General features: G+C 40.5%; 1 protein-coding gene across 1 annotated transcript; it reads right to left on the minus strand.

The window, feature by feature from the left end:
* Positions 1-1,339: 1,339 nt before the first annotated feature.
* On the minus strand, positions 1,340-24,763 carry ASB11 (ankyrin repeat and SOCS box containing 11). The gene is made up of 7 exons (XM_072994352.2): positions 18,237-24,763; positions 15,451-15,530; positions 13,032-13,139; positions 10,523-10,673; positions 8,905-9,039; positions 7,452-7,643; positions 1,340-6,718 (listed from the first exon to the last, which is right to left on the minus strand). Exons 1-7 carry the CDS (start codon positions 18,412-18,414, stop codon positions 6,594-6,596), a joined length of 969 nt encoding a protein of 322 aa, XP_072850453.2. The 5' UTR covers positions 18,415-24,763; the 3' UTR covers positions 1,340-6,593.
* Between the last annotated feature and the right edge of the window lie 43 nt (positions 24,764-24,806).

Here is a 24,806-nt window from a genome sequence, read left to right on the forward strand (position 1 = left end):
TTGAAAACAGCATGGCTGGCTACGGGCATGCTCTTGGCAATAAAGCAGTAGTACAACATTATTGGAACCACATGTTAAGAGACTGGTGCTTTTGACTGGTCCGATGTGTACCCTATGGTGGCCTTCAGTAATCCAGTGCCTTCCAGATGGGTGGGCTTACAAATCCAATCATCCTGCCCAGGAATGATGGGTGCTGTAGTTCTGCACACCTGCAAGGTCCCAGACTTGTGAGGGCAATCCTATAGCATGTAAAGCATAAAGCTGAGCAGTTTTCATGATTAATGTACTGCATTGCCAAGCTTGGGAAAGTTACTCTTTCAGCCTACAGCCCCAGCTTCTCTCTACCAAGCCAGTGTGGAATTAGTGGCTACGCCCATTAAAGGAATCTGGATTTTGCCACCCAAGAAATGAACTTTTCCTGGTTCCGATTTTTACTTTTGTAAAGTTACTAACCTTAATGGTACTCAGGGTGGTACATAATATGGGACTGTGTGGGATGGGATGCCCTTAAAACCGGCCCATAATTTTAAAAGTTTGTGGTAACCATTCTTCCATCCATATCAGTTGAAAGGAGTGCTACACTGAGAACTTTGCACATTTTGATTAAATAGAAATTAATAATGCGTAGCAGGCTTGTCACCTTACTGGCTCTTGGAAGATGGCTGGCAACTCCCCTGTTGCAATAAAAAGACAAAACAGCACCGACTCATGACCTTAGCCTTGAGGCTATTAGGATTATGGGGTGGAGAAGGGAGAGGTCTAGCATCCCACAAATCCTTCCTGAACTCTGGAACAGTTCTAGGGGCCCTTGTTTTCTTTTTACCGGATTGCACATTTAATTCGACTGCCACATTTCTCTGCAAAGCAGGCATCAGACAGTAAACAAAAATAAAATATTAAAAATCCAATGCAACATCAGGACAGAAAAATATTAACATATACTAAAGGAGCAGGCATCCGTTATCAAATATGAACATAGCATAGCCAACCAAGAATACAAGCACACTTGTTTAACAAGCACCAAACAAAATGTGGCGCTAAAAGTAGTTCTTTGGACACGTGTGTGTCTCTCTGTGTGTGCGCACATGTGTGCGTTTGTGTGTGTGAATTAATAACAGGTATAATTTGTGGCTGTCCAACGAGGCCTTACAAATAGCAGAGAAGAGAAGGGAAACAAAATGCAAGGGAGATAGGGAAAGTTACAGAAGATTGAATGCAGATTTCCAAAGAATAGCAAGGGGAGACAAGAGGGCCTTCTTAAACAAACAGTGCAAAGAAATAGAGGACACTAATAGAAAGGGAAAAACCAGAGATCTGTTCAAGAAAACTGTAACTATTATTTATTTTATTTATTTATTATTAGACTTATTACCCCGCCCCTCTAGACAACATCTACTCGGGGCAGCTTACATGAAAGGAACCTTTTGTGCAAAGATGGACATGATAAAGGACAAAAATTGTAGGGACCTCACAGAAGCAGAAGACATCAAGAAGAGGTGGCAAGGATATACAGAAGAATTATATCAGAAAGATCTGGCTGTCCCGGACAACCCAGATAGTGTGGTTGCTGACCTTGAGCCAGACAACCTGGAGAATGAAGGCAAGTAGGCTTTAGAAAGCATGGCTAAGAACAAGGCCAGTGGAGGTGATGGCATTCGAGTCGAACTATTTAAAATCTGAAAAGATGATGCTGTTAAGGTGCTACACTCAATATGCCAGCAAGTTTGGAAAACTCAGCAGTGGCCAGAGGACTGGAAAAGATCAGTCTACATCCCAATTTCAAAGAAGGGCAGTGCCAAAGAATGCTCCAACTACTGTACAATTGCACTCATTTCACACGCTAGCAAGGTTATGCTCAAAATCCTATTGCTTCAGCAGTATGTGGACCAAGAACTCCCAGAAGTATAAGCTGGATTTTGGAGGAACTCGAGGCCAACTTGCTAACATGCACTGGATTATGGAGAAACTCTTTTTCAAGAGTTCCAGAAAAATATCTGCTTCATTGACTACGCAGTCTTTGACTGTGCGGACCACAGCAAACTATGGCAATTCCTTAAAGAAATGGGAGTGCCTGACCACCTCCTGAGAGATCTTTAGTGGGACAGGAAGCAACAGTTAGAACTGGATATGAAACAACTGATTGGTTCAAAATTGGGAAAGGAGTAGGACAAAGCTGTATATTGTCTCTCTGCTTATTTAACTTATATGCAGAATACATTATGTGAAAGGCTGGATGGATCCCAAATGGGAATTAAGATTGCCGGAAGAAATATCAACTACCTCAGATATGCAGATGATACCACTCTGATGGCAGAAAGTGAGGAGGAATTAAAGAACCTCTTAATGAGGGTGAAAGAGGAGAGCACAAAAAATTGTCTGAAGCTTAACATCAAAAAAACTAAGATCATGGCCACTGGCCCTATCACCTCCTGGCAAATAGAAGGGCAAGGTATGGCGGCAGTGACAGATTTTACTTTTTTGGGCTCCATGATCACTGCAGATGGTGACAGCAGCCACAAAATTAAAAGATGCCTGCTTCTTGGGAGGGAAGCGATGACAAACCTAGACAGCATCTTAAAAAGCAGAGACATCACCTTGCCGACAAAGGTCCGCATAGTCACAGCTATGGTTTTTCCAGTAGCGATATATGGAAGTGAGAGCTGGACCATAAAGAGAATTTACCGCTGAAGAATTTATGCTTTTGAATTGTGGTGCTGGAGGAGGCTCTTGAGAGTCCCCTGGACTGCAAGGAGAACAAACCTATCCATTCTAAAGGAAATCAAGCCCGAGTGCTCACTGGAAGGACAGATCCTGAACCTGAGGCTCCAATACTTTGGCCATCTCAATAGAAGAGAAGACTCCCTGGAAAAGACCCTGATGTTGGGAAAGTGTGAAGGCAAGAGGAGAAGGGGATGACAGAGGATGAGATGGTTGGACAGTGTCACCAAAGCTACGAGCATGAATTTGACACAACTCCAGGTGGCAGTGGAAGACAGGAGGGCCCAACTTGTAATACACATGCCTAATGCTGTTTTTAAAGTGATATAGCACTTGTTCGCTACTCTAATACTCACTTACATTTTTTTCACTTTCTCAGCTCCCCCACCTAGCCAAGGAAGTGATTAATTTGTTATTGGCAAATTAAAACAACTAAGGCTTTTTTTTTCATTATCCGTAATCACATGTGCTGGAAAAGGACCCAAACAGAATGATCCTACTCTGATCCTACACCAAAAAAGTAGAAGCCTGTGACAGGGGCCAGAAATATCGAGTAGGACCACTCTGAAATCAGGGTGGTTTTTGTTAGACTTTTGTTTGCAACCACACAGACTGCCTGCAGTTTGTTTGATTGGGAGGGAACTTTTCTGGTCTGTGGTGATTGTCTATGTATCCAGTACTAACCAATCATTCCTTTCTGCCTTTGAATTCAAAGACAGCCCTGCTTCTTTTCCGAGTGTTCTTTTCCTTCGCTTTCTTCAGTTGGTGCCATTTGTTTCTTTGCTGTTGATCTGTTCAGTTGGTTGCTAAGTATGCGTGCAGCAAAGAAAGCAGCATACACAAGCCTGTAATTTCAAGTAATTGTAAGAAATGTTTTTATTCTTTTTCTTACAAATGTCTCAGAGTAGGTTATTGGTACTTCAATGTATAAATTAAAGTAATGTTCATGAAAAAGGGATAAACTGTGGGGATCATGTAGCTATTCTCCTCTTTGGATCTCCGTACTTCTACTGTGTAAGCAAATGGGATGGGATCGGGTTCATTTGAATATTGTGGCAGTTCCTCACTTTTGGTGAGAAATAACGACTGAGACTTATCTGTAACATTCACAACTTCGATTTTCTCAAGTTTTGGCCCTTCTACAACTAATTCAATGGGATCGAAAGGTGATAAATCAGGCCAGGGTCCATAACTGGAAGAGGTCAGTTCTTTTTAAAAATCTAGGTAGCTCATTGGGGTGCCGGGTCAAAACACTTGCGATTAGTGGGATTCCGTAGTGGGGCACTCCTCCCCGCACAAATGGTGCCACAACATGGGTGTCGAGCCCAGTCTCCTTCCTTTGGTGGTTTGTAGTCTGGTCTGGTCTGATCACCCTCTTGCCTCGTCCTTGGCCTGGCAGGAAAGTGATTACAGTCCATTCCTGCATTTCATATACTGTCTTTCCTTCTTTCTTTGGCTCCGGATCCAGCAACAACTCTCCAATCTTCCAGTTAGGAAAGTCCTTCAAAAGCCAGCACACTTTTTCATAATTTGTATCTGCATCTCTCTTATCTCTCTCCTCTTTCCTCCTCATTCCCTCATCTTCCAAATCTACCCCGAATCTCCTCTCCCCTTGATCTTTTATACTCTCTTCCCATACCGACATTTTAGCTCCTCCCTTTTTCCTATTTCTCCTTCCTCTACCAGACAAACCTCTATCTGTCCCTTCATCTCCTCTATCTTCCTTTTTTTCCTCTATTAAGATTTCTTTCACCTGTCGCCTCACTACTCCCACTGCTTCCCTTTTCCTTCTTTGCTGCTTCTATTGCTCAGGACGGCTCACTTTCCTCCTGCTTTCCTTCACAAGGGAATTTGACCATAAATTATAAACTCCTCAATAGTTTACTCCATGAAAGACTTCATCTCATCACCATCTTTAGCAGCAAACCAGCCCATCCCTGCAGTGGACCTAAAATCAGACCATATACTTGTGTAAAAGGTAAAGGTAAAGGCTCCCCTTGACATTTAGTCCAGTCATGTCCGATTCTAAGGGGCGGTGCTCATCTCCGTTTCCAAGCCGTAGAGCCAGCGTTTGCCCAAAGACAGTTTCTGTGGTCACATGACCAGCGTAACTAGACACAGAACGCTGTTACCTTCCCACTGTGGTGGTATCTATTTATCTACTTGCATTTTTACATGCTTTTGAACTGCTAGGTTGGTAGGAGCTGGGACAAGCAATGGGAGCTCACTCCGTCGCGTGGATTCGATCTTACGACTGCTGGTCTTCCAACCTTGCAGCACAAAGACTTCTGTGGTTTAACCCACAGCGCCACCATGTCTCTTAATATACTTGTGTAGTCAGCCTCTAGTACAAGCTATGGGTGTTTTCCTTTGCTCTGAATATATAATGTGTTGGAAATAGCCACCAAACGTGATGGCTCTAAAAGATAATGAGCCAGATTCATAGAGGCGAGAGCCATTTGGCTGCTAGTCATGATGGTGTTATTTTGCCTCCAGGGCCAGAAGAAGCATGTCTCTGAATAGCAGTTGCTGGGCAATATCAGATGGAGATGACTATTGCCTTCATTTCCTGCTTATAGGCTTCTCAAGGGTGTCTAACAGGCCATGGCTACTGTGGGGAACAGGGTGCTGGGGTAGACAGGAGCATTGTGGCACAGTGGTTAAACTGTCGTGCTGCAGCCAAAACTCTCCTCATGACTTGGGTTCAATCCCAGGTAGCCAACTTGAGGTTCACTCAACCTTCCATTATTCCAAAGTTGGTAAACTGAGTACTCAGCTCACTGTAGGGAAATGTGTAGCCTCCAGAATTAAACTATATAACGCCCAGAGACTGTTTTAGCAGTATACTTTGGTGTTTTCTTTGGGGGGGGGTTCTTTTAGATAAGCTTTTGATCTGATATAGCAGCTCTTCCTATGTTCATGGGCAATCGTGAATTATTTTAATTATACATTAATAAAAGACCAATTAAAAGGGTATTTCAAGTTATTTCTTTAACAATGAGCAGGGGAAATTTTGTTTTAATTTACTCGACTAATGTAAGGAAGAGTATTTAAAGCTGCGCTACTATTAGCCCCATTAAAGAATTCTTAGAGTATTCTTCTGGGTACGGTGATGCAGTCTGCATTCCTAATACTATATCTAGTTAATTTAATTTCAGCAAAAGGTTTTAAAATGTATTCTGTGTGGCCTGCAGCCATGTAAAATTGATAAAATAGCCATGGGATGTAATTTTCACTAATAGGCTATAGTGTTGCTGTTTTTTTAAAAAAAGACAGAATAAACTGAATCAGAATGGGTACCCCTTCCCCCCCCCCCGCTTACATTTTGTGTCTGCCCAAAACATACATGCCCTAGCTCCTTCTTCAATCACCAATCCATGTATGGTGCTAACACAATGGATAATTGATGTCCATCATTGTTGAATCCTATAGGGTGGTGCTACAGTAAAATGGATGACTTCAAATACGAACACTGACTATAATGGCCTCTTCCAGTTTGTAGTGTTCATTTTGAAATGAACTTTTGTCTGAAATATGAATTCATTTGCTGCTAGGTTATTGTCTGCAATCAGAATAAATGACCTCTTCCCGCGTGTATCAGGAAAATGTTAGATATATTTTGCTGTAATTACAGGAGGAAGCTGCTTCACTTAGGGCTCCAATGTTAAATGAAAAGTAGACCAAGAGATTATAGAAAGGATTCTCTGCAGGAAAGGATGCCCAGAATAAGTCACCTTCACTCAATTGATGCCCGCTACATAGCTATGTGGCCTATAATAAGGAATAACATCTTTGCTGATTTTCCACCTTCATTTAATATAAGAACATATTTTTTTTCTTTTTTCCTTGTTGTCAGCCTGCTGACGGCTATGAAGCTATCGAAACAAAAGAAAATCTTCAAGTCGCTCAGGAAGGTGTAGTTGGTGGATGACATAAAGACAGGATCGGCCCAAGCACTTTCGAATACACAGTCGGCAAAGCTGGGCAAGTCTAGGAGGGCCTGGAGGAAAAGAGAAACAGAATAGTGGGAACTGAAGCATACACATTTATTCATAATTGAAGTATATATTAATGGGGAAAAGTTAGTTCACAGTGGGATCAGAAACCTTATATGTGAATTACAGCTAAATGTAAAAAACTGTAAAATACCATCAACTAAAACTCATTGTTGGAAATAAATTGTCTGTAGAGATTTGATTTAACATTTAACTCAGTGGCAGATAGTTATGGTCCTTCCAATGTTTTGTCCTGCATGTCCCATCAGCCCAATGCAGTGTTTTCAATGGTGAAGCACTATGAAAACTGAACTCTGAAAAATATCTGGAGAGGCACAGTTGCCCACCATGATTTAAAGCAATAAAGAACCTCTTGAGCCCCAATCATGCTAATACAAATTCTAGTGTTCAGTTAAACTAACTCAAACATTAAAATGCAAGCTATTTTTCATATGAAAAAATAGGCAACAGCTGGGAGCTACAAGTTTCACCAACTGAACACACACATGCGCGTGCACAGACACACACACATGTGTGCGTGTATGCACGCGCACACACACGCACACACAAAGAGAGGGACAGAGAAGCCATCAGAAGCATACTATCATTGTTATACAGGATTAAAATGTGAAAGAGTCGAAGTCAATCCTAGACATCCATATGCCCAAACAAGACATAAGGATCTGCTTGGGCAACAGGCAAGGAATGGGAAGGGGAAGTTTCTGAACCATTCATTACCTTCCTGAAGCAAAAGTGCTCGTTCAACGGAGCTATTTGGAGCAGCAAGATCAAGAGCACATTTGCGGTCTGAATTTCTGCACTTTAGGTTGGCCCCATAGTCTGTTAGCAAGTTGATGATTTCCACACTGGATTTTGTAGCAGCTGCATGAAGTGGGGTGTCAAGTCGCCTACCCAGGTCAACACTAGCTCCTTGAAAAGAAGGCAGGGACATAAAAGCCAGCTGGTTAGCATTACTAAGAAGCAAGGGAGTGAGACGAAATGGAAACCAAATCCTTAGTTTGATCAATGTCTTCATTAAATAGTGTTTGTTATGCATCTGTTTACACAGAATCACCCTACTCTTGAAGATCATCTAAGGCAACGGAGGAACGGAGGTCAGACGGGGTGACACAGAAAGAGTGAAAAGAGTGTAATTGTCCTTTCCACACGAGGTCTGCACCATTCCAAATCCATTGGTCATCACTGAACATTACAAACTGTCTTTGGAGGGTTGGAATGGCTCGGGGCTGTGCTTAAAACCCAACGCCACCAGCAGACTGTAAGTAGCCCAACCCCAGTGACAGAAACTTGGGGTTGGGCAGGGGCTGGACTTGGTGGGGGGCTAGTGGAACCAGTTCAGCCTCACGGTGGACTGGTGGGATGGGGTGCAGCTGGCATGCTTCCTTTTCTGTAACCCCATTCCCCTACTTCAATAAAGTCAAATCCAAGCAGCTCCTGGAGTTTGGAATTTATAGAGACCATGATGGAGAAGGGATTCCCCAGCCCTCCCCACATCATGGCAGGGGTTGGTGACAATCACAATGTATCTCTCAATGATCAATCATAAAAAAACTAGCAAGCTGATTTGTAAGCTATGGAAGAGAGAGAGAAAAACCTTGTGCTACAACAAAGAGATGCCTTTCAAAGTTGTTGTTCTTTTAATGATGTGCTAACTTTACTAGAAGATGGGATCCAATAACCTTCTCTGCTTCCTCCTATCTTGTTTGATATGCAGAAAGCCTGCTCATACAGGCATGAGCACCATGAGATCTCTGACAACTGACTGCTTACACCTGGCTCCACTGAATGTATGATGCCCTGGGTCAGTGGTTCTTAACCTTTGTTACTCAGATGTTTTTGAACTGCAGCTCCCAGAAACCCCAGCCAGCACAGTTGGTGGTGAAGGTTTCTGGGAGTTGCAGTCCAAAACTCCTGAGTAACCCAAGGTTAAGGACCAGTGCCCTGGGTAACACAGAATCTATCTGTGCCTCACTTTTCTCTTGATATTTCAACTTAATAAATGATAATTATGCACGTGTCAAGGTAGCAATAGGTCTACATAGCTTTTTCTGGTCTTGCAGATGTCCCTAGTGGTCTTCTGGATTGCTGCGATTTTTGGAAAGGCAACAGCCCATCGAACCTTCCAAGTAAGCACCTATGAATGTTCTTCCCCAACACACACATTAAGTACCTAGTTCCAAAAGTTTCTTGACACAGTCCTTCCTTTGGTATGTGCAGGCCACGTAAAGAGGTGTTCCATGTTCTGGGTGTTCTAGGTCCATATCCACACCATTGGCTAAAAGGATTTCCATACACTCTCTGTGGCCTAGGCAAAAACAAATAAAAATATAAGCTTGCTGTGCTACTATAGGAGTGCAGGAGACACACCTGTCCTTTCGTCTTCTTCAATGTATTTATATATATTTATTAAATGTTAAAAACAAGGAAGAGGAGGCCACCGGTTGAGGGTGCCTACAGGACAAAAGCTATGCAAAATAAAATAAAGCTGAAAATGCAGACAGGAAGAATACACCATAATCTTTAGGAGAAGGCAGAAAGTCTTTGATGATATAAATACAGTCATGCCCCGCTGGACGATTACCTCATTTAACGCTTAATGTTGATGTTTTTGTGATCGCTTTTGCTATCGCAAAACGATGGTTTAAATGGGTTTTTTTTTTCGCTGTGCGATGATTGGTTCCCTGCTTCAGGATCCGATTTTCGCTTTACGACGATCAGCAAACAGCTGATCACCGGGTTTCAAAATGGCCACCGGCTGAAGAAAATGCCCCCCCCCGCTGTTTTTAGGACTGATTTTTCACACTACAGGCACCGAAAATGGCCGCCCCTATGGAGGATCTTTGCTGGACGAGCAGGTATTCAGGCCATTGGAATGCATTGAACGGTTTTCAATGCCTTTCAATGGGTTGTTTTATTTCATTTGACGACATTTTCTACAGCGATTTCGCTGGGACGAATCGTCAAGCGAGGCACCACTGTAATAATCCTGTGCCATCAAGCCAATTCTGACTTGTAGTGACCTTCTCCAGAGTTTTTCAGGTACTCAGAAGTGGTTTAGCATTCCTTTCTTTTGGGGGGCCTCCTGGGACTGTGCAGTTTGCCCAAGACCACACAGGCTGGCTCTACTCACAGGAGGCACAGCAGGGAATTGAATCCCAACTGCTAGTTCTGTAGCCAGAAACCTAAACCACTGAGCTATCCAGTGAGTGCTGTGCTTATGAATAAGGTCATACTTGGACCCCTAATCTTTTTAAGTACTGTACTGTATTATCAATGAAGCTTAGTGCCTCTGCTTTCTTTTACTATCTTTTCAACAATCTGGCCTAGAAACACTAGAAGGTGGTATTATTGTGGGATGACTTGACCAGGAATTGATTCATTTATTGTTAATAACGAGTGGCAACTCTAGTCAGTCTATGTTGAACTTCATAAATTTTGTGAGCAGACCCAGATTTATCATTAAACAAGGTGGGACAAATGCCCCAGGAGGCACATTACTGGGAGCATTCATCTCTTCCATTCTCTTCCCCACAAAGACAAAACTCTCTCTGTAATAATGCTGTCCTCCACCCTCTTAACTACTCTGCTGTCCTCTAGTGTGTTGGGAGGATGTTATATAATTGCCAGAGTTGAAGTTTCAGCTGCCAGTCCAACTGGTTTAGCTTCTGTACATGGAGCAGAAGAAAGCACTATCTTTGCTCAGGTAGCAAAATACTTTGGCCTGGCCCTGCTGTGTAGAGAATTCAAGAGTCTTGTTTCCAGTGAAACCAATTCAGTCCTATCATTACCTCTTTTTACAGCTTCATGAATTGGCGAAGCAGAATAGTTCTCTATTTGTGGCCTGGCACCATGTTCAAGCAGCATGTTGACACACGCCGCACTGCCACTGCAGCACGCATTGAACAGAGGTGTGATCCCATCTACGGTAGCTGCATTGACCTACGAGGCAGAACAAGGTCAGGATTGGACAAAAGATGGATATCATTAGAGATTCAAGTCGTTTGTGCCAATGAACTTTCAGTGAACTTGCTTTATCTTCAAGCCCAGATTATTAATATGTTACAGAATTACACATGGTATGTGAATCATTATCTCCACTTAAGGAAAGTAACTGGAGAATTATGTTACAAATAACTTATGGTATTGTGGCCTCATGAGGCTCGGTGTGAAAGATATACTATGCATCCAAGGCATCTTTTAGAAGGAGGGAATTCAAATTTCCCTCTATCATACTATATAAGATTGACCATCAATATAAACTGTTTCCTGATGCAAACAACATTGATAGTATAAGTAGTCTTACAGAGACAATGTTTATTAGAACATTTGCACGTTTTTGAGCTATACTGACATTTTCTTCAGATAAAATGGAAGTTTAGCTCGCAGACACAAATTACTTCCAAACGGACTAGAAGGCATGTTTCACTGATTGTAAAATATGTTTGTAAAATATGTTTCTTAAAATATTTTTATCCCATGGAATGCTACAGGTATGGGTACCCATAATCCACATGGATAGCTGGTACTCAGCACAATCAGATCCAGTTAGATCCAGCCAGTTGGCAGTATAATGTGACTTTAGACCACAATCTGGGACTAAGGGTTAGAAAAGTTGCCTTTTTCATTTACAACTCCCAGAACGACCACTAGCTGGTTTATCCATTAGCCAGGCAGTCTGGCAGATGACGGAAGTTGTACTTTTTAAAAAGAGACTGCTCCGTGTTCTGTTTGGGACTGAGATTCTAATTTCCAACTGAATATTTTTCCCATCATGACCTCACCATCTGTGCCCCCAAGTCTTGGTCCAAACTTATTTAGACTAGAAATTAAAATGTGTATTTTTCAAATTAAAGACAAACATTCTGGTGAGCAGTACTGGGCAGAGGAGGTTGGAGTAATTATAGTCTGCAAATTTCTAAAGACCAATGTATATATATTTTTCTTTGGGCTCTCACAAAACAGCAAAAACTTGGTTTTACTTCTGAAGCAAAAATCCTGCTGGATTAAAACAGGGACTCCTTGTAATTCTTTGTGTGTTAAAGTAACTTCTAAATTACATGCAAGCAGCTGGATCAGAAAGTAATGACAATGAATTCCATGTCTTCTTTTTTTCTCTGCTGGATCTTCGGCTATTACAAATAAATGCAAGATTTGGATAAAAAGGACTGCCTGTCGAGATTTGATGTGTAATCCTGAACTCCAACAGTATGACAAGGAAAGAGAGAAAAAGTGTTTCTTTTCCATTAATTTTTGCTACCCTTTTGATAAATCTCTGTTTGGCTCTTGCTCGGGGGCAAAACTAGACAAAATAGTGATCCTATGTTTAGAAGCAGTGATCTCGCAAAAGCTTCGTCAAAAGATCTTGCAGAAGTTTGATGGCAAAAGGCTGTTAAGAGGGCTGACTAGTCCTTTGAATGCCAATGCAGCTTAATTTGGATACTGGATATATATATACGCTCTCTTTTGGCCTTTTCCCTTCACTTGGTTATCACCCAAATTATTTTTCCTCACTTATCAACCCCAGGTCAAGAAGAGCATTTATGTTAGCCCGATTTAACATTTTTCCCTCAGCGAACCATGCCGGTCGATTTGCAAATATTCCTAAAGAGGATCGATTATGCCTGTTCTGCCACTTGGTTCCGGATACACTTGATCATATACTGTTTTCCTGCCCAGTTCATTTTTCCATTCGTAAGGCACTACTAGAACCCTGGTTATCTTCCCTGCCGAACACCCCTGAGATGTTTCTGAATGATTCTTCCTCCCGTATCACTGAAGCTGTCGCTATTTTTTTGCTTGAGATTCTTAAATTAACTTCCAAGTTATAACCCGTTGTGTTTATTGTTAGTAATCCCAGCTGTATTTATGCCAATAAAGGTTTGGAGAAAGAAAGGATATATATATATTAATTAATTTGGATACTGGATATATATATATAACCAAGGTGATTGCTTTAAGGGAGCAAAGAAATAGTAAAAATAGGAAATATGCATTTGCCTGAATGTCCAACCCTTGATTGTTGTGGCTGTCCTTTTCCACATTTTTTTCTACCTTTTTTTTTCTGAGATGGAGGCACCAGAACCATAAAGTCTATTCTGAACAGGCTGCACCAGAGATTTAAAGGCATTGTGTATGCCTTTAATGTGTTTGAAGTTAAAATATTTTTGGGGATATCAACCCTTCCATTTTGCTAATGGCCATCCCTCATGGAATGCAAGGCACAGAATTGCTTGGCTAAACACCCTCGGAAGTAACATCTCTCATACAGAAAAGGGTAACAGATATCTCAGTACTCACACGAGCACCGTGCTCCAGCAACACTTTTGCACAAGCAACGTGGCCACCCAGGCATGCCTCATGAAGAGCAGAAACACGATCTATGGTAACAATGTTCACACTGAATCCCTAGAATTCAGAAGGAAGTCAAGGAGAATGTCCAAATAATTGCAAAAAAAATAATCAGTAGATTTAATTTCGGCATCAATGAATAACCCCCTCAATATTAGCCGGATAAGTAGGTCAGCAGTATCCCTAGTGGCCATGCTCAGACACTGCTCTCTTGGGAGAGGTTTGATGGGGGAAAAGAAGATTTAAAAACAGGCCAGTCAGTATCTCTCTGTCTACATGTTTCAAGACTGCGCGCAGGCCCCTTACAGAATCATACAAGTTCTGCTTTCAAACAACCCAAATCTATTCAAATCCCGGGTTTAATGGATTGCTCTCTTGCTGTGTCCTCTGTCACCTCAAACAATTGGTGGTGCTCCCCACCCCCATGTCTTATTTGCTCCTAGCAAATACAACCTATTAAGGATATATGTCATGCCTCGCTTTACCTGCCTTATAGGGCTGTTGCAAAAACAACATTTCACAATAAGGAGATGTGCAGCAACCTACGCTTAAGTGAGGAACTGTGAGATAAGTACTTTAAATAATAACTAAACAAACTGTTAGTACATTGGAAGTTTCTCTACAGTGCATTCATTTCTGCAGTATGGACCCAACAGGAACAATAGTGCTTGTAATGGAGGGTGTGATTACACTGACTTCACAGTGGGTCAATTCTGTTTTTTTCTCATGATGTAGACACACCCAGAGAACGCATGAAGGAAATTTCATTTTTTATTTTTTTGAGTGGACTCGGGTTTTCAATGGGAAAAATGTTTTGTGGGAAATGTTTGTGAAAAGAGGCAAGCGAATTGAGAAAAGAAGTCCTGATGGGTGCAGAACTGGGCAGAATGTGAGCAAAGGCTCTGGAGCATTCAAAAACTGGATGCATGAGGTGCGAAATACATCTGCAAATTACAACATAACAAACTTCCTGTATTTTGAATGACTGATTGTTTCAGGTTTCTTTTATAGCACATTTTAGGCAATAGATTTCCTCTTTGACCGTTTCGCTAGTCAACATTTTATGCAGGCTGTATTCATAACACGCTGCAGAAGAGGAACAGCTGTTTGCTTAGAAATTTCACTGTAATGTACTCCATTTTACTCCTGCCAGCATATGTAAATAATAGGATTCTGGCCATTATGTATTAAACTTAATAATAATCATGTGCTGTGAAATCACTTCTGACTTGTTTTTATGGTGACCTTTTCCAGGGTTTTCCAGGTAGAGAGTAGATGGAAATGGTTTACCCTTCCTTACTTGTGGGTGTGCTCTGACTGTGTAGGTTGCCCAAGGCCACATAGGCTAACTCTTCTTGTAGGAGGAACATTGGGGAATTGAACTCCCATCCTCCGGCTCTGCAGTCAGATACCTAATCCACTGAGCTATCCAGTCAGCTATTAAGCATCAGAATAACAACCCATGATACTATTTATATTTAGTCGCATGATTAATGTTTCTTTTCAGAAGCAAAATTGCAGTGAAATGAGATTTCATAAGTGTGTTACAAACATTGTTTTTCAACCTTTACAGTGCAGTTCTGACTCAGAGATGATCTGGTGCCTGGCCAGCTGAAACTGTCCTGAATCCAAGACTCTCACAGCCTAGGGATGTTGAAAATGACTTAGAATTGCACACGTCTTGGCCGTACTTTGTGTTGGCACAGTAACTCTAAGTCTGAACTAGCATAGCTCACTTCCTCTCTCACCGTGCTGCTTCTCCCGCTCTTCTGTTGGCTGACCTTAACCAGTACAGCAGTTATGCTGTCAGATCTTGCTGCTATCAGATCTCTGAGATTAGCCAGTACTGTATAATGGGGTTCTGCCAGAACAAAGGCAGTTGCATCCACACAAGAGACTTCTGACTGTGTCAAACCCATTATAGCTGTCACATCTGTGAGTTAGCATTTCACTGCCTGTCATCTGATTTAAGAATTTGTTGGTTAAACAGTACTCTGGCTCTAAAATGCATTGTATGAACAAGAAATTATCCGGATGGTGGTCTTCATCTCTTTGAGTACCTCCTCTTGGCTAATAAAAGAGACCTTTAGAATCTTGATTTTCTCTCTGAGATTTCTCTTTTGTTCAGGAAACCAATTCATTGCACAAACAGGTCCATTATGTCTTGGGAGTGGGGAGTAAAGAAGATGCAACATGCACTACTTATGTGAATGTGAATCCCAAATATACTGCAAATTTACATTTCCTGCAGTGTTCACAAACACTGTTTCCCATGTGTACGTATATAATTTATTTGTGCAACTAATGGTGTCATTAACCTACTACTGTCATTCACAGAAAATGCTTGATGGGACTTGGGGTTTCTTACCTGCGCTATCAGGGTTTTCAGTGACAGGAGACGCCCTTGAAATGCGGCTTCATGAAGGGGAGATCTGTCTGCCCATGAACCTAGAATAATATTGCTAAAAGATGAGTCTAGCAAGCAGAAACACACAGACGCCAATACATTCACAGACTTCTGTCCCCAAGGGAACATCATTTCGCCGTTTTATACAGGAAAGCAGCATCCTGAAGATTCCCCCTTCTCTCCATAATATGCAACATTTTATTACATCTTGGCAGTCACTGATGAAGGTCGGTGAGCAATATAAGGCACAAACAGTGCAGCTCTGAAATGGCATTAAGCGATTCATTAGAGCATGAGAAAACAAACCAGGTATTATTTCCACAGTAATTCTATCCTCAGTTCTCATTCACGCGTTCATGTGTTCTCATTCTCCTATCCAAACCTTTTTAAAAAAAAGTTAGAAAGCAATATCAGGGTGATTCTGATTCTTTCTTTCTTTCTTTCTTTCTTTCTTTCTTTCTTTCTTTCTTTCTTTCTTTCTTTCTTTCTTTCTTTCTTTCTTTCTTTCTTTCTTTCTTGTAAACTTTCCTATGAAAACGATGAAAGTACAATATAAAAATGCGTATTAGTAACAAATAAATAAATTTTGAGCATACTGGCTGAAGGATTCCATAGTCCCATGCAGTTACCTAGGAATAAATCCCACTAAACATAGTGTGACTTAAGGAACACCCCTAACTAGCCAATACAAACCCCACCCAGACAAGGAATGCTGGAAATTACTTTGGACTATCCTGGCCCTGGCCTAATTTTGTGCCAAACTAACTCTGCTCCTCCCTTTCTCTTCTCTCTTTATAGCTGTTCTACCAGCTGATCTCAGCCAATACAGCAATTCTACTGGCAGATCCAGTTCTACCGGCAGATCTGAGATCAACCCAGCATACAGAAGGGCAGTTCTGATGACAAAAGGGGCTCCTGATTATTCCAGGCCCAGAACAGTTATTGTATGTATTTCGAGTACACTGTTCCTTCTCAGTAAAGATTGCACTATAAACTCATGTTAACTTTTTGATATTGCATAACAGTCAGATCCAAAACTGAGTTGTATTAACCAAAAGGCCACTCCAGTTAGTGCTTCGTTGATATCACTTCTGCTTAATGAAACTAGGTCGGAATCTGTCTGCTCAAATCTTGTTATGCTCTGTCTTAAGCCATTAAGCTCAAATGAGCAAATATTGCTTTAGCTGTGACGTTGCCAGCAAGCGATGCATTAACCTACATATTAGGGCAACATGTGATGGTCCACAAAAAGAACATTTCCAACCTATAAATAACTGTACGCTCTCATATAGACCCATAAGTACACCCCTCATATTACATATGTTTGCCTAATTTATTGGCAGAAATGCAGTAGTATATTTCCATGAGAAAAACGTACCTCCCTGAAACGTATGGCAAATATAATTCCCATAGAGTGAATCTCTTATGTTTCCAGACACTGAAGACATCTGAGAAAGGATTTTTTTTAAAAAAAACTTTCTAAAGGTAAATTGAGCAGCTCTTGCTCCTTCTCTGGACGGTTGGGTGTTACTTTGAACCTGTAATCCAATCAAGGGCAGCAATGAAGCAGTCAGAACTGTGTTTTGAAAGATGATACTGGCTGAGCAGAGATATGCAAGGGGCAATGTGGCAGAGGAGATGTGGTAGCTACTGCAAATGTTTGGTGTGTACAGATTTAAGGAATCTTCCATATGCATATGAAGAAAAGGCTTCAGTGAAAGAAACAGATGTGTTTGAAAACAAACACACCTGGATTTAAAGAATGCAGAGACAAAAGACAGCATGAATGGGCAGGTGTCCAGTATCATTGGCTATTGCTTGTGACCCAGATTAATTGGCTCCATTGACTTATCCTTACTCAACAGGAAAAAAACCCATCTTACTAAATGTTACAAACTAAGCAGAATAAGCTACATTGTTGGAGGGGTCCTTTTTAATAACCAAATAAACAGAAGCTGTTTTGAGTTCTGTGTTTTCATTTGATTATACATGTGTTAAAATTACTACCACACTCAGTTGTTAATATTTGTGAGCTGAAAACAAAGTCTTAGAAAAGAAGTACTAAAGGGTTTTTGAGAAATGTACTTTAAATAGAAGAAAACACTACATTCCTGTATGTTCAATATGTTTACTGCCATAAACTACTATGCTATAATTATGGGAATCAATTATAAAAAGGTGGAGCTGGTAGGAAATCAGGTTGTCCAGTCCACCTTCTCACACAAGGCCCAAATGTAGATTTTTGTGACTCACCATCCACTTACAGTGGAGTTGTAAACTGACTGATTGACACAGAGAGCAAGAACAATCAGAATGCATCAGTCCAAACAAAGTGAGCCCAACTACATGTGCCAGCATGTAATTTTCTCAAAGTGTCTCCTTTCAGAAGATACATATCCTAACTCTTTTGCATCGCTGGCAATCTGTTTGTGCAGTAGAATACAAAGTTATGTTAAACATGCAATGAAACCTTTGTTGCTGCAGAGGAAAGCAACACAAATGTACAAATAAAAATATTTCTCTTTTTTCAAGTCTATACATTTTCCTCTCCATTGTAAATATATATATTTACACACATATATTTACTTTTAACTCACATTTCTACCTGTAAAAACATGCACATGCTTAATGACCCTTCCAACCTCATTTTTGATAATCAAGTCATTAAAACACATTTCTGACCATTGCAGTGAAAAAAGCATAGTGTATCTGTGTGTGTGTGTAAGCATGTGTGGAAAAATTTTTACCTGGGGCTACTCCATAGATCTCTTCCGCTATCCTGGCAGCCTCCTTTCTGTTCCCTTTCACAATATAGAAATGGGTCAATAAAGCTAAAGATATTTTAATTAAGAGCTTAAAACAAAACAAAGCAAAAATGGCAAAATAAATATTATTGAAAGCATAGAGTATCGTACTGCCGTCCATTTTAGTTTGCCCTTTGTGTACGTTTACAGGTCTGGTAAGTTACACTTCACCATTATGGGTATCATATGACATCTATTTTGAACTCTGGAGCAGTTGATGTTCCTCAGTTACCAAAAATACACTCTGTTTTTTTTAAATCGTAAGCAAAGCTATTGAGATCAAATAACAATGCTAAGGATTAAAATGTTAAGCATGGGTTGGGTTTTTTGCCTTGCCTCATTAAACAACACTGCTCTCTGGAACACATGCAAAAAAAGAAAATATGGATTTCAACATTTAAAAAAATCTAGAAAGAAAAAAGGACACACACCCATATTAAACACACAAAAAGGAATGTTCTACATAGCATTTTTTTCCCTAATAGACTGGTCAAGACCCTGTTGCTTGAATAAAAGGCAGAAGTGCAAGTGGGAAAACCTTCCCATTCCAACAGCCTCCATTCTTGCACTGGTTGCAAGATCAACCACATGACTGGCTATGTGAAAGGAAGCCCGGCCAGAATGGGTGGCAGAGACGTGACTCTCCTTCTGCTCCACATTAGCAAAATTAACCAAATACTAGGAGGGCTGTTTCATCAGTGACAAGGGTAGAATCCTTCAAAGTTGTGATTGGTTTTGTTCTATGGAAGAGACTGTCAATTACAATTGACAATGAAAAGTCTGATAATGTTTAAAACAATTGTCATTGAGGTGAAAAATTTGTCTCCACTTGGCTAAAGCTTCCATATCCATTTAAAAGCCCATTGACATGGGCAATCCTGACTATAAGCATTAATGAGGATGGTGCACTGCAGTTTATCCTGAAACTTTTATCTTTTATAAACTCAATAATAAAATATTTATTTAAAAAGACCCATGTTTTCCTCTTTCTAAAACCTACAAGAGGGCCCTGCAGTACATTTTCTGAATATGTAGTGTTGAGAAGGTTTTCAGTTCTTAACCAGATAAGCAACCCACTAAGCACCATCCGTGTTCTGTGTTTCATTTATGCTTTCCTGAAAAGGAAGATGATTCTCTTTTAATCTTTCTTTGTGTTGGAAGCAATCCATTTGTGCTTCTGGAGCTGGAGGATCAGCTGACAGGGTCCTGTTGCTTCCCAGGCAGTGCCCCCACGTGCTCATAGCCCTCACAATCCTTGGGGAGGAGCTAGATAATTCTATAGCATATGTCAACTGATTCTAATTCAGCTAAAGTACATCATCATCAACAACAACAAACATCATCAATATCATCATCATCCCCTTCATGGACACAGGCCTTGTTGAGGCAGAGGGGCTTGAGTGCTCCAGTGAGGTTGAGAGCTATGCTAAAGGGTCTCCCAAACCAGACAGGTCTCAGAAGCCAGACCAACTGTGTCCACCAACCATCAACTATGATGAGAGGAAATAAATAGAAATTAATATTGGATTGGCCGTCGCCTGGGTCAACAAGGACTGCACAAGATGCTATAGCCCCTGGGCATCTGGTGACAAATGGGCTACAGGGCTCAGCAGACCCTGTTGAGGGACTGGGACAGGCTGCTGCAAAGCTGCTGGAATAACATAAACATAAAATTTGTACTCTTGCCAAAAATAAAAAAAAATTATGAAATGTTATTGTGAGGCAAACCCAACAGCCCCCAGTTTTCAAAAAAGAATGATGGAAATTTGGAAAAGGAAAACCAAAGTAGTGACATAACTGAACAACGATTAATGGACCAGAGAAGGTTTATCATCCGGAGTAAAGTGTTTTCAGAACTGGAATTGCAAGAACTAGAAAAGGTGGCAAAACCAACACAGGACAATGACCATAATATGGAAGACAAATGGAGGGTAGAGGTAGACATAATAGAGGAAGAAAACATATCAATAGAGGAACAACTTATGGAACAACCCAGAAATTTTGAGTTGACAGAATGACAAATATCACTGAGGAGAAAAATAGTAACCCATATTAGCCAGAACACAGAAAGACAAAGGCTCCCCAATTGGTGCCAATTACAAAATAAACCAGTAAAAGATCTACTGAATGATGCAAATGTCATCAGGACAATCCCGACCAACATGCTAAAGAAAACAAACCAGCTCATGTATAACACATCTACCATAGTAAAAGCCAGACTATGCAAAATATATGACCTAGAAAGGAAAACGATTGTTGAAACTATGGAGGAATTAAAACAGCGGGTAGCAGCTACAGCAAAGAAAATTGAAAGATATGATGGATGCTTGAAACAATATAGAGAAAACACACAATTTTGAAATAATCAGCGATTATTTTATATATCACTATGAGAAAATGCAGAGCAAAAGAAATTAGGCCCATGTAAATATGATGCTCTAAAATTTTGGAAAATGTGGGAAGTGCCCAACTGGACATAACAAAAACACCTCATGATCAAAGACATTTGTAAAGAAACTCAAGGAAAACAAATGGGATGATATTTTAATAACAACTGAAATGATTAAGAGACAAGTAAAATATATGAAAAGTTGGAGTGCACCTGTCTAGATGAGCTGCACGGATTTTGGTTAAAGCATCTAACAAGTCTCCATCAACATATAGCAGTGCAATTTAACCACTTACTTCAAAATTCTACAACTGAAGATTGGATGACAACAGTACACACATTTCTGATTTTAAAAAAAGATAATCAAAGGGGCAATGAACCCACTAATTATTGACCAATTACATGCTTTCCAACAATGTTCAAGTTCCTCACAGGAGTAATTGCAAGATCTATATATAAATACTGTATTTAACTGAAAACTCCCTATATCCAACTGAACAGAAAGGGAACTTTAAAAAGTCAAGAAGTATAAAATATCAGCTGCTTTTTGATAAAATGATCCTGCAGAATGCAAAAAGTTGAAAAACAAACCTTAACATGGCCTGGAGAAACTATAAAAAGCCATTTGACTCATTGCCACACAGCTAGATTAATACCTACCTAAAAATGTTAGTAAAAACATTCAGGAGTTCCTCAAGAAAAACATGGAAAAATGGAAAACCATCTTAATGGCCCATGGTGAAGAAATTGGGGAAGTTAACATCAAAAGAGGAATATTTTAGGGAGATTCTTTGTCACCACTGCTGTTTAACATCTCACTAATCACCATGTCAATAATTTAAGTAAAACTGGATTGGGTTACCATATTTCAGAACAAGCAGGAAAAATCAATCTTCTGTTATACATGGATGACCTAAATCTATATGCAAGAAATTCCACGGAGATAGAATCACTGCTAAATACAGTGCAAATGTTTAGTGAAGATATCTGAATGAAATTTGGAATTGACAAAGGTGCAGCTCTGTCTATACACCTTGGCAAGATCAAAAAACTAGATGGAATAGAGTTAAAAATGGCAATATTATAACATCTCTATCAAGTGATGAAAATTATAAATACCTTGGAATACTAGAAGCAGATAACTGCACACAAAAGTTAAAGAACTGACAGAAAGGGAATATATCAAAATATTGTGGAAAAAATTAAAATTAAAATTAAATGGTGGAAATACAATCAAAGCCATAAACATATGGGCAGTTCCAGTAATTAGATACCCAGCTGGAATAATAGATAAATAGGACTCAAAATGAATTGGAAGAATTGGATCGAAAAACATGGAAACTAATGAATATGCATCACACACTAAATACAAAAAGTGATGTGAACAGATTATACTCCATGATGAAAGCTATGATCCAAGGAATTAGTGCTAACAGCAAATGTCGACTCTGCCCAGAAAAAGATGAAACTGTGTCACACCTCATCTGTGAATGTCCAAGGATTGCACAAACAGATTACAAAAGTTGGACATGATAGAGTGGCAAAATTAGTGCACTGGTCATTATGCAAAAAATATAACTTTCCAGTCTCCATAAACCCATGGGAACATAAGGGAGAGAAGGTATCAGAAAATGAGGAAGTCAAGATCTTATGGGATTTCCAGATCCAAACGGACAGACACCTTGAACATAACACAACAGACATAGTAGTAATAGAATGAAGAAATCTCTGGAACATTGACATTGCAATGCCAGGGAATGCTGGAGTTGAAGATAAAGAATTTGAAAAATTAACAGTATACAGAGATCTGCAATTGAAACATCTTGCTTGTGGATGAAAGATACTTCAGAGATCTCCATCGTCATGGTGCAGCTGGCCACTTCGGAATGGAGGTGGGACAAGGAGTGTCTTGGTCAGCCAATGAGTGGTCAGCTGCGCAGGAAGATGGGGAAGAATCATCCAGGTTCCTTCCATGGTTGGCGCAACAGGGGCAGAGCTGACCACCGCATGGTAAACACTGAGTGGGCCGGCTGGTTGTGGAGGAGGAAATGAGCCTCCATGGCACTTATGGTGCCACAATTCGTATTCATATCCCCAGGGATACGAATACGAATAGCCCATATCTATTCAGAAGTACTTTTGGGACATTCTGGGGCTGTGTAGCTTTCCCAAAGCTACACAGGGTGGCAGTACTCCTGGAAGGCATAGTAGGGAATCAAACTCCCAACTTCTGGCTCTGCATTCAGAAATCTAACTCACTGAACTATTCAGCATGCAGTGACAGATCAGGGTGGGTGGATGATAGCATTAGATGAGAGCTACTGAAGGGTTATTGGGAGAAAATGGGGAAAAGGTGGAAGAAAAAAGGAAAAAGTAGAGAAGAAATATGGGGAGCATGTGGCTAAAGAGTTTCTATCCCATGTGAGGCTGGCAAAGGCTAAAATTAGTATTGGAATAGAGGAGAAGGAAGACCAGTGTCAATAGCAATGTGCAAGAGATGCGCACTGGGATCTATCCGACAGGGGAATTCACAGGTTTTCACCCAGGCTGAATTTGATTAAGATTTGCTGGGACTTAATAAAAGGAATAAACCATAACAACACTAGATGGCGCCATACGAACATGACATCCTTCTGCAGACTCCCATGCTCTTGGTTTATTGGTGACTTACAATAGTTGAGGCTAATTTACTTCAAATGGGCATGAGCGAAAATGGTCACTTAATGGCCCCAAGACTAAAAAAAAGATTATGTTAATAGGTAGAAGCCACAGTAAAATACACCCAATTACCAATCTTGCATGGAAGCCAATTTCAGAAGTGTATTTCTCCCACAATCTAATTCAGCGTAAGAGATTTTTGTGGTGAAACGTAGACCCTTTGGCTAAACGCCAAACCACTTCATGAGGGAAGAAGGCTTGGCTGTTGCTTGCAGAGCAGTCATTTTGCGCTTTAGTAGGAGCACAGGGTGATCAGAAGTTTAAAAAAAAACCAAACATAGCAGTTAACCTCTTTTAAATGAGGGATTCAGTGAGAGTTGTGTGATCCCTCTGGAAAATTAAGCCTGGGGGTCCAGAGACATAGCTTGACAGTGAGGGGCATGAAGTCCAGAGAATCACACTGACAGATGGAGCAGAAGAGATGGGGAGGGGAATCAACTATTAACCACTGACAAAAAGGTTTATAATGTTACAATTAACAGTGCTCCAAATGCTCAGCAGTATTTTGCACAATCAAATTCAACATTTAGCTTCCCTCAGAAGCACAGAAGCTGGAGCTGGTGGTAGCAGCTGGGACCTCTCTGTGAACAACAGCATCCCAAGGTCAAATTACACATGATGGGCGCTCAATAGCTAATGCAAGGTCTCTGTCTGGAGCAATTTACCCATCCCCTCTGCCCCTCACAACACATGTTATTAAAAGCGTCAAGCCAAGGGAGTAGAGAATCTACAACTAGAAACCAGGCATTTTATGCTCTAGCGCCCTTCTTGTGGAAGAAGCTACCGCTGGCGATCAGCCAAGCAGCATCCCTTCTTACTTTCAGAAAGATGCGAAAAACTGAACTCTTCAGGACAGCTTTTAATGGTCATACACATGAAAATCCCTAAGCACTTGCTTTAGTGTTTGCCATGTTATTTTAGATTTAGGTGGTTAAAACATTAGTTTGGGGTCAATTTTAATGCCGTTGTCTCCATTCAGCAGAGGATATTATGCTTCTTGTTTTTTATTTATTATGTTTGGTTATTTGTCAGTTATTAGTATGTTTAACTGTTTGTTTGTTTATTTATTTATTTTAAAAAATTACCCCACCTTTCTCTTAAAAGGACCCAGGGCAGCTTACATCATTAAAAGAAAATAAAAATCTGACAACAGTGAGTGTACCATACTAAAAACACATAAGCAACAACAAAGGTAAAGGTAAAGGTAAAGGTTCCCCTTGACAATTTTTGTCCAGTCGTGTTCGACTCTAGGGGGCCGTGCTCATCCCTGTTTCCAAGCCATAGAGCCAGCGTTTGTCCAAAGACAATCTTCCGTGGTCACATGGCCAGTGCAACTTAGACACGGAACGCTGTTACCTTCCCGCCGAAGTGGTCCCTATTTATCTACTTGCATTTACATGCTTTCG

The sequence above is a fragment of the Pogona vitticeps genome, chromosome 3 (assembly GCF_051106095.1).
Source record: "Pogona vitticeps strain Pit_001003342236 chromosome 3, PviZW2.1, whole genome shotgun sequence".
Taxonomy (NCBI): Eukaryota; Metazoa; Chordata; class Lepidosauria; order Squamata; family Agamidae; genus Pogona; species Pogona vitticeps.

Coding starts and splice junctions, on each gene's coding strand:
- ASB11 (XM_072994352.2), bottom strand. CDS start 18,414: ATGGACGGCAGTACGATACTCTATGCTTTCAATAATATTTATTTTGCC. Junction 13,140..15,450: donor TGAAAACCCTGATAGCGCAG/GTAAGAAACCCC, acceptor TCTGAATTCTAG/GGATTCAGTGTGAACATTGT. Junction 9,040..10,522: donor TCATGAAGCTGTAAAAAGAG/GTAATGATAGGA, acceptor GTTTTTGCCTAG/GCCACAGAGAGTGTATGGAA.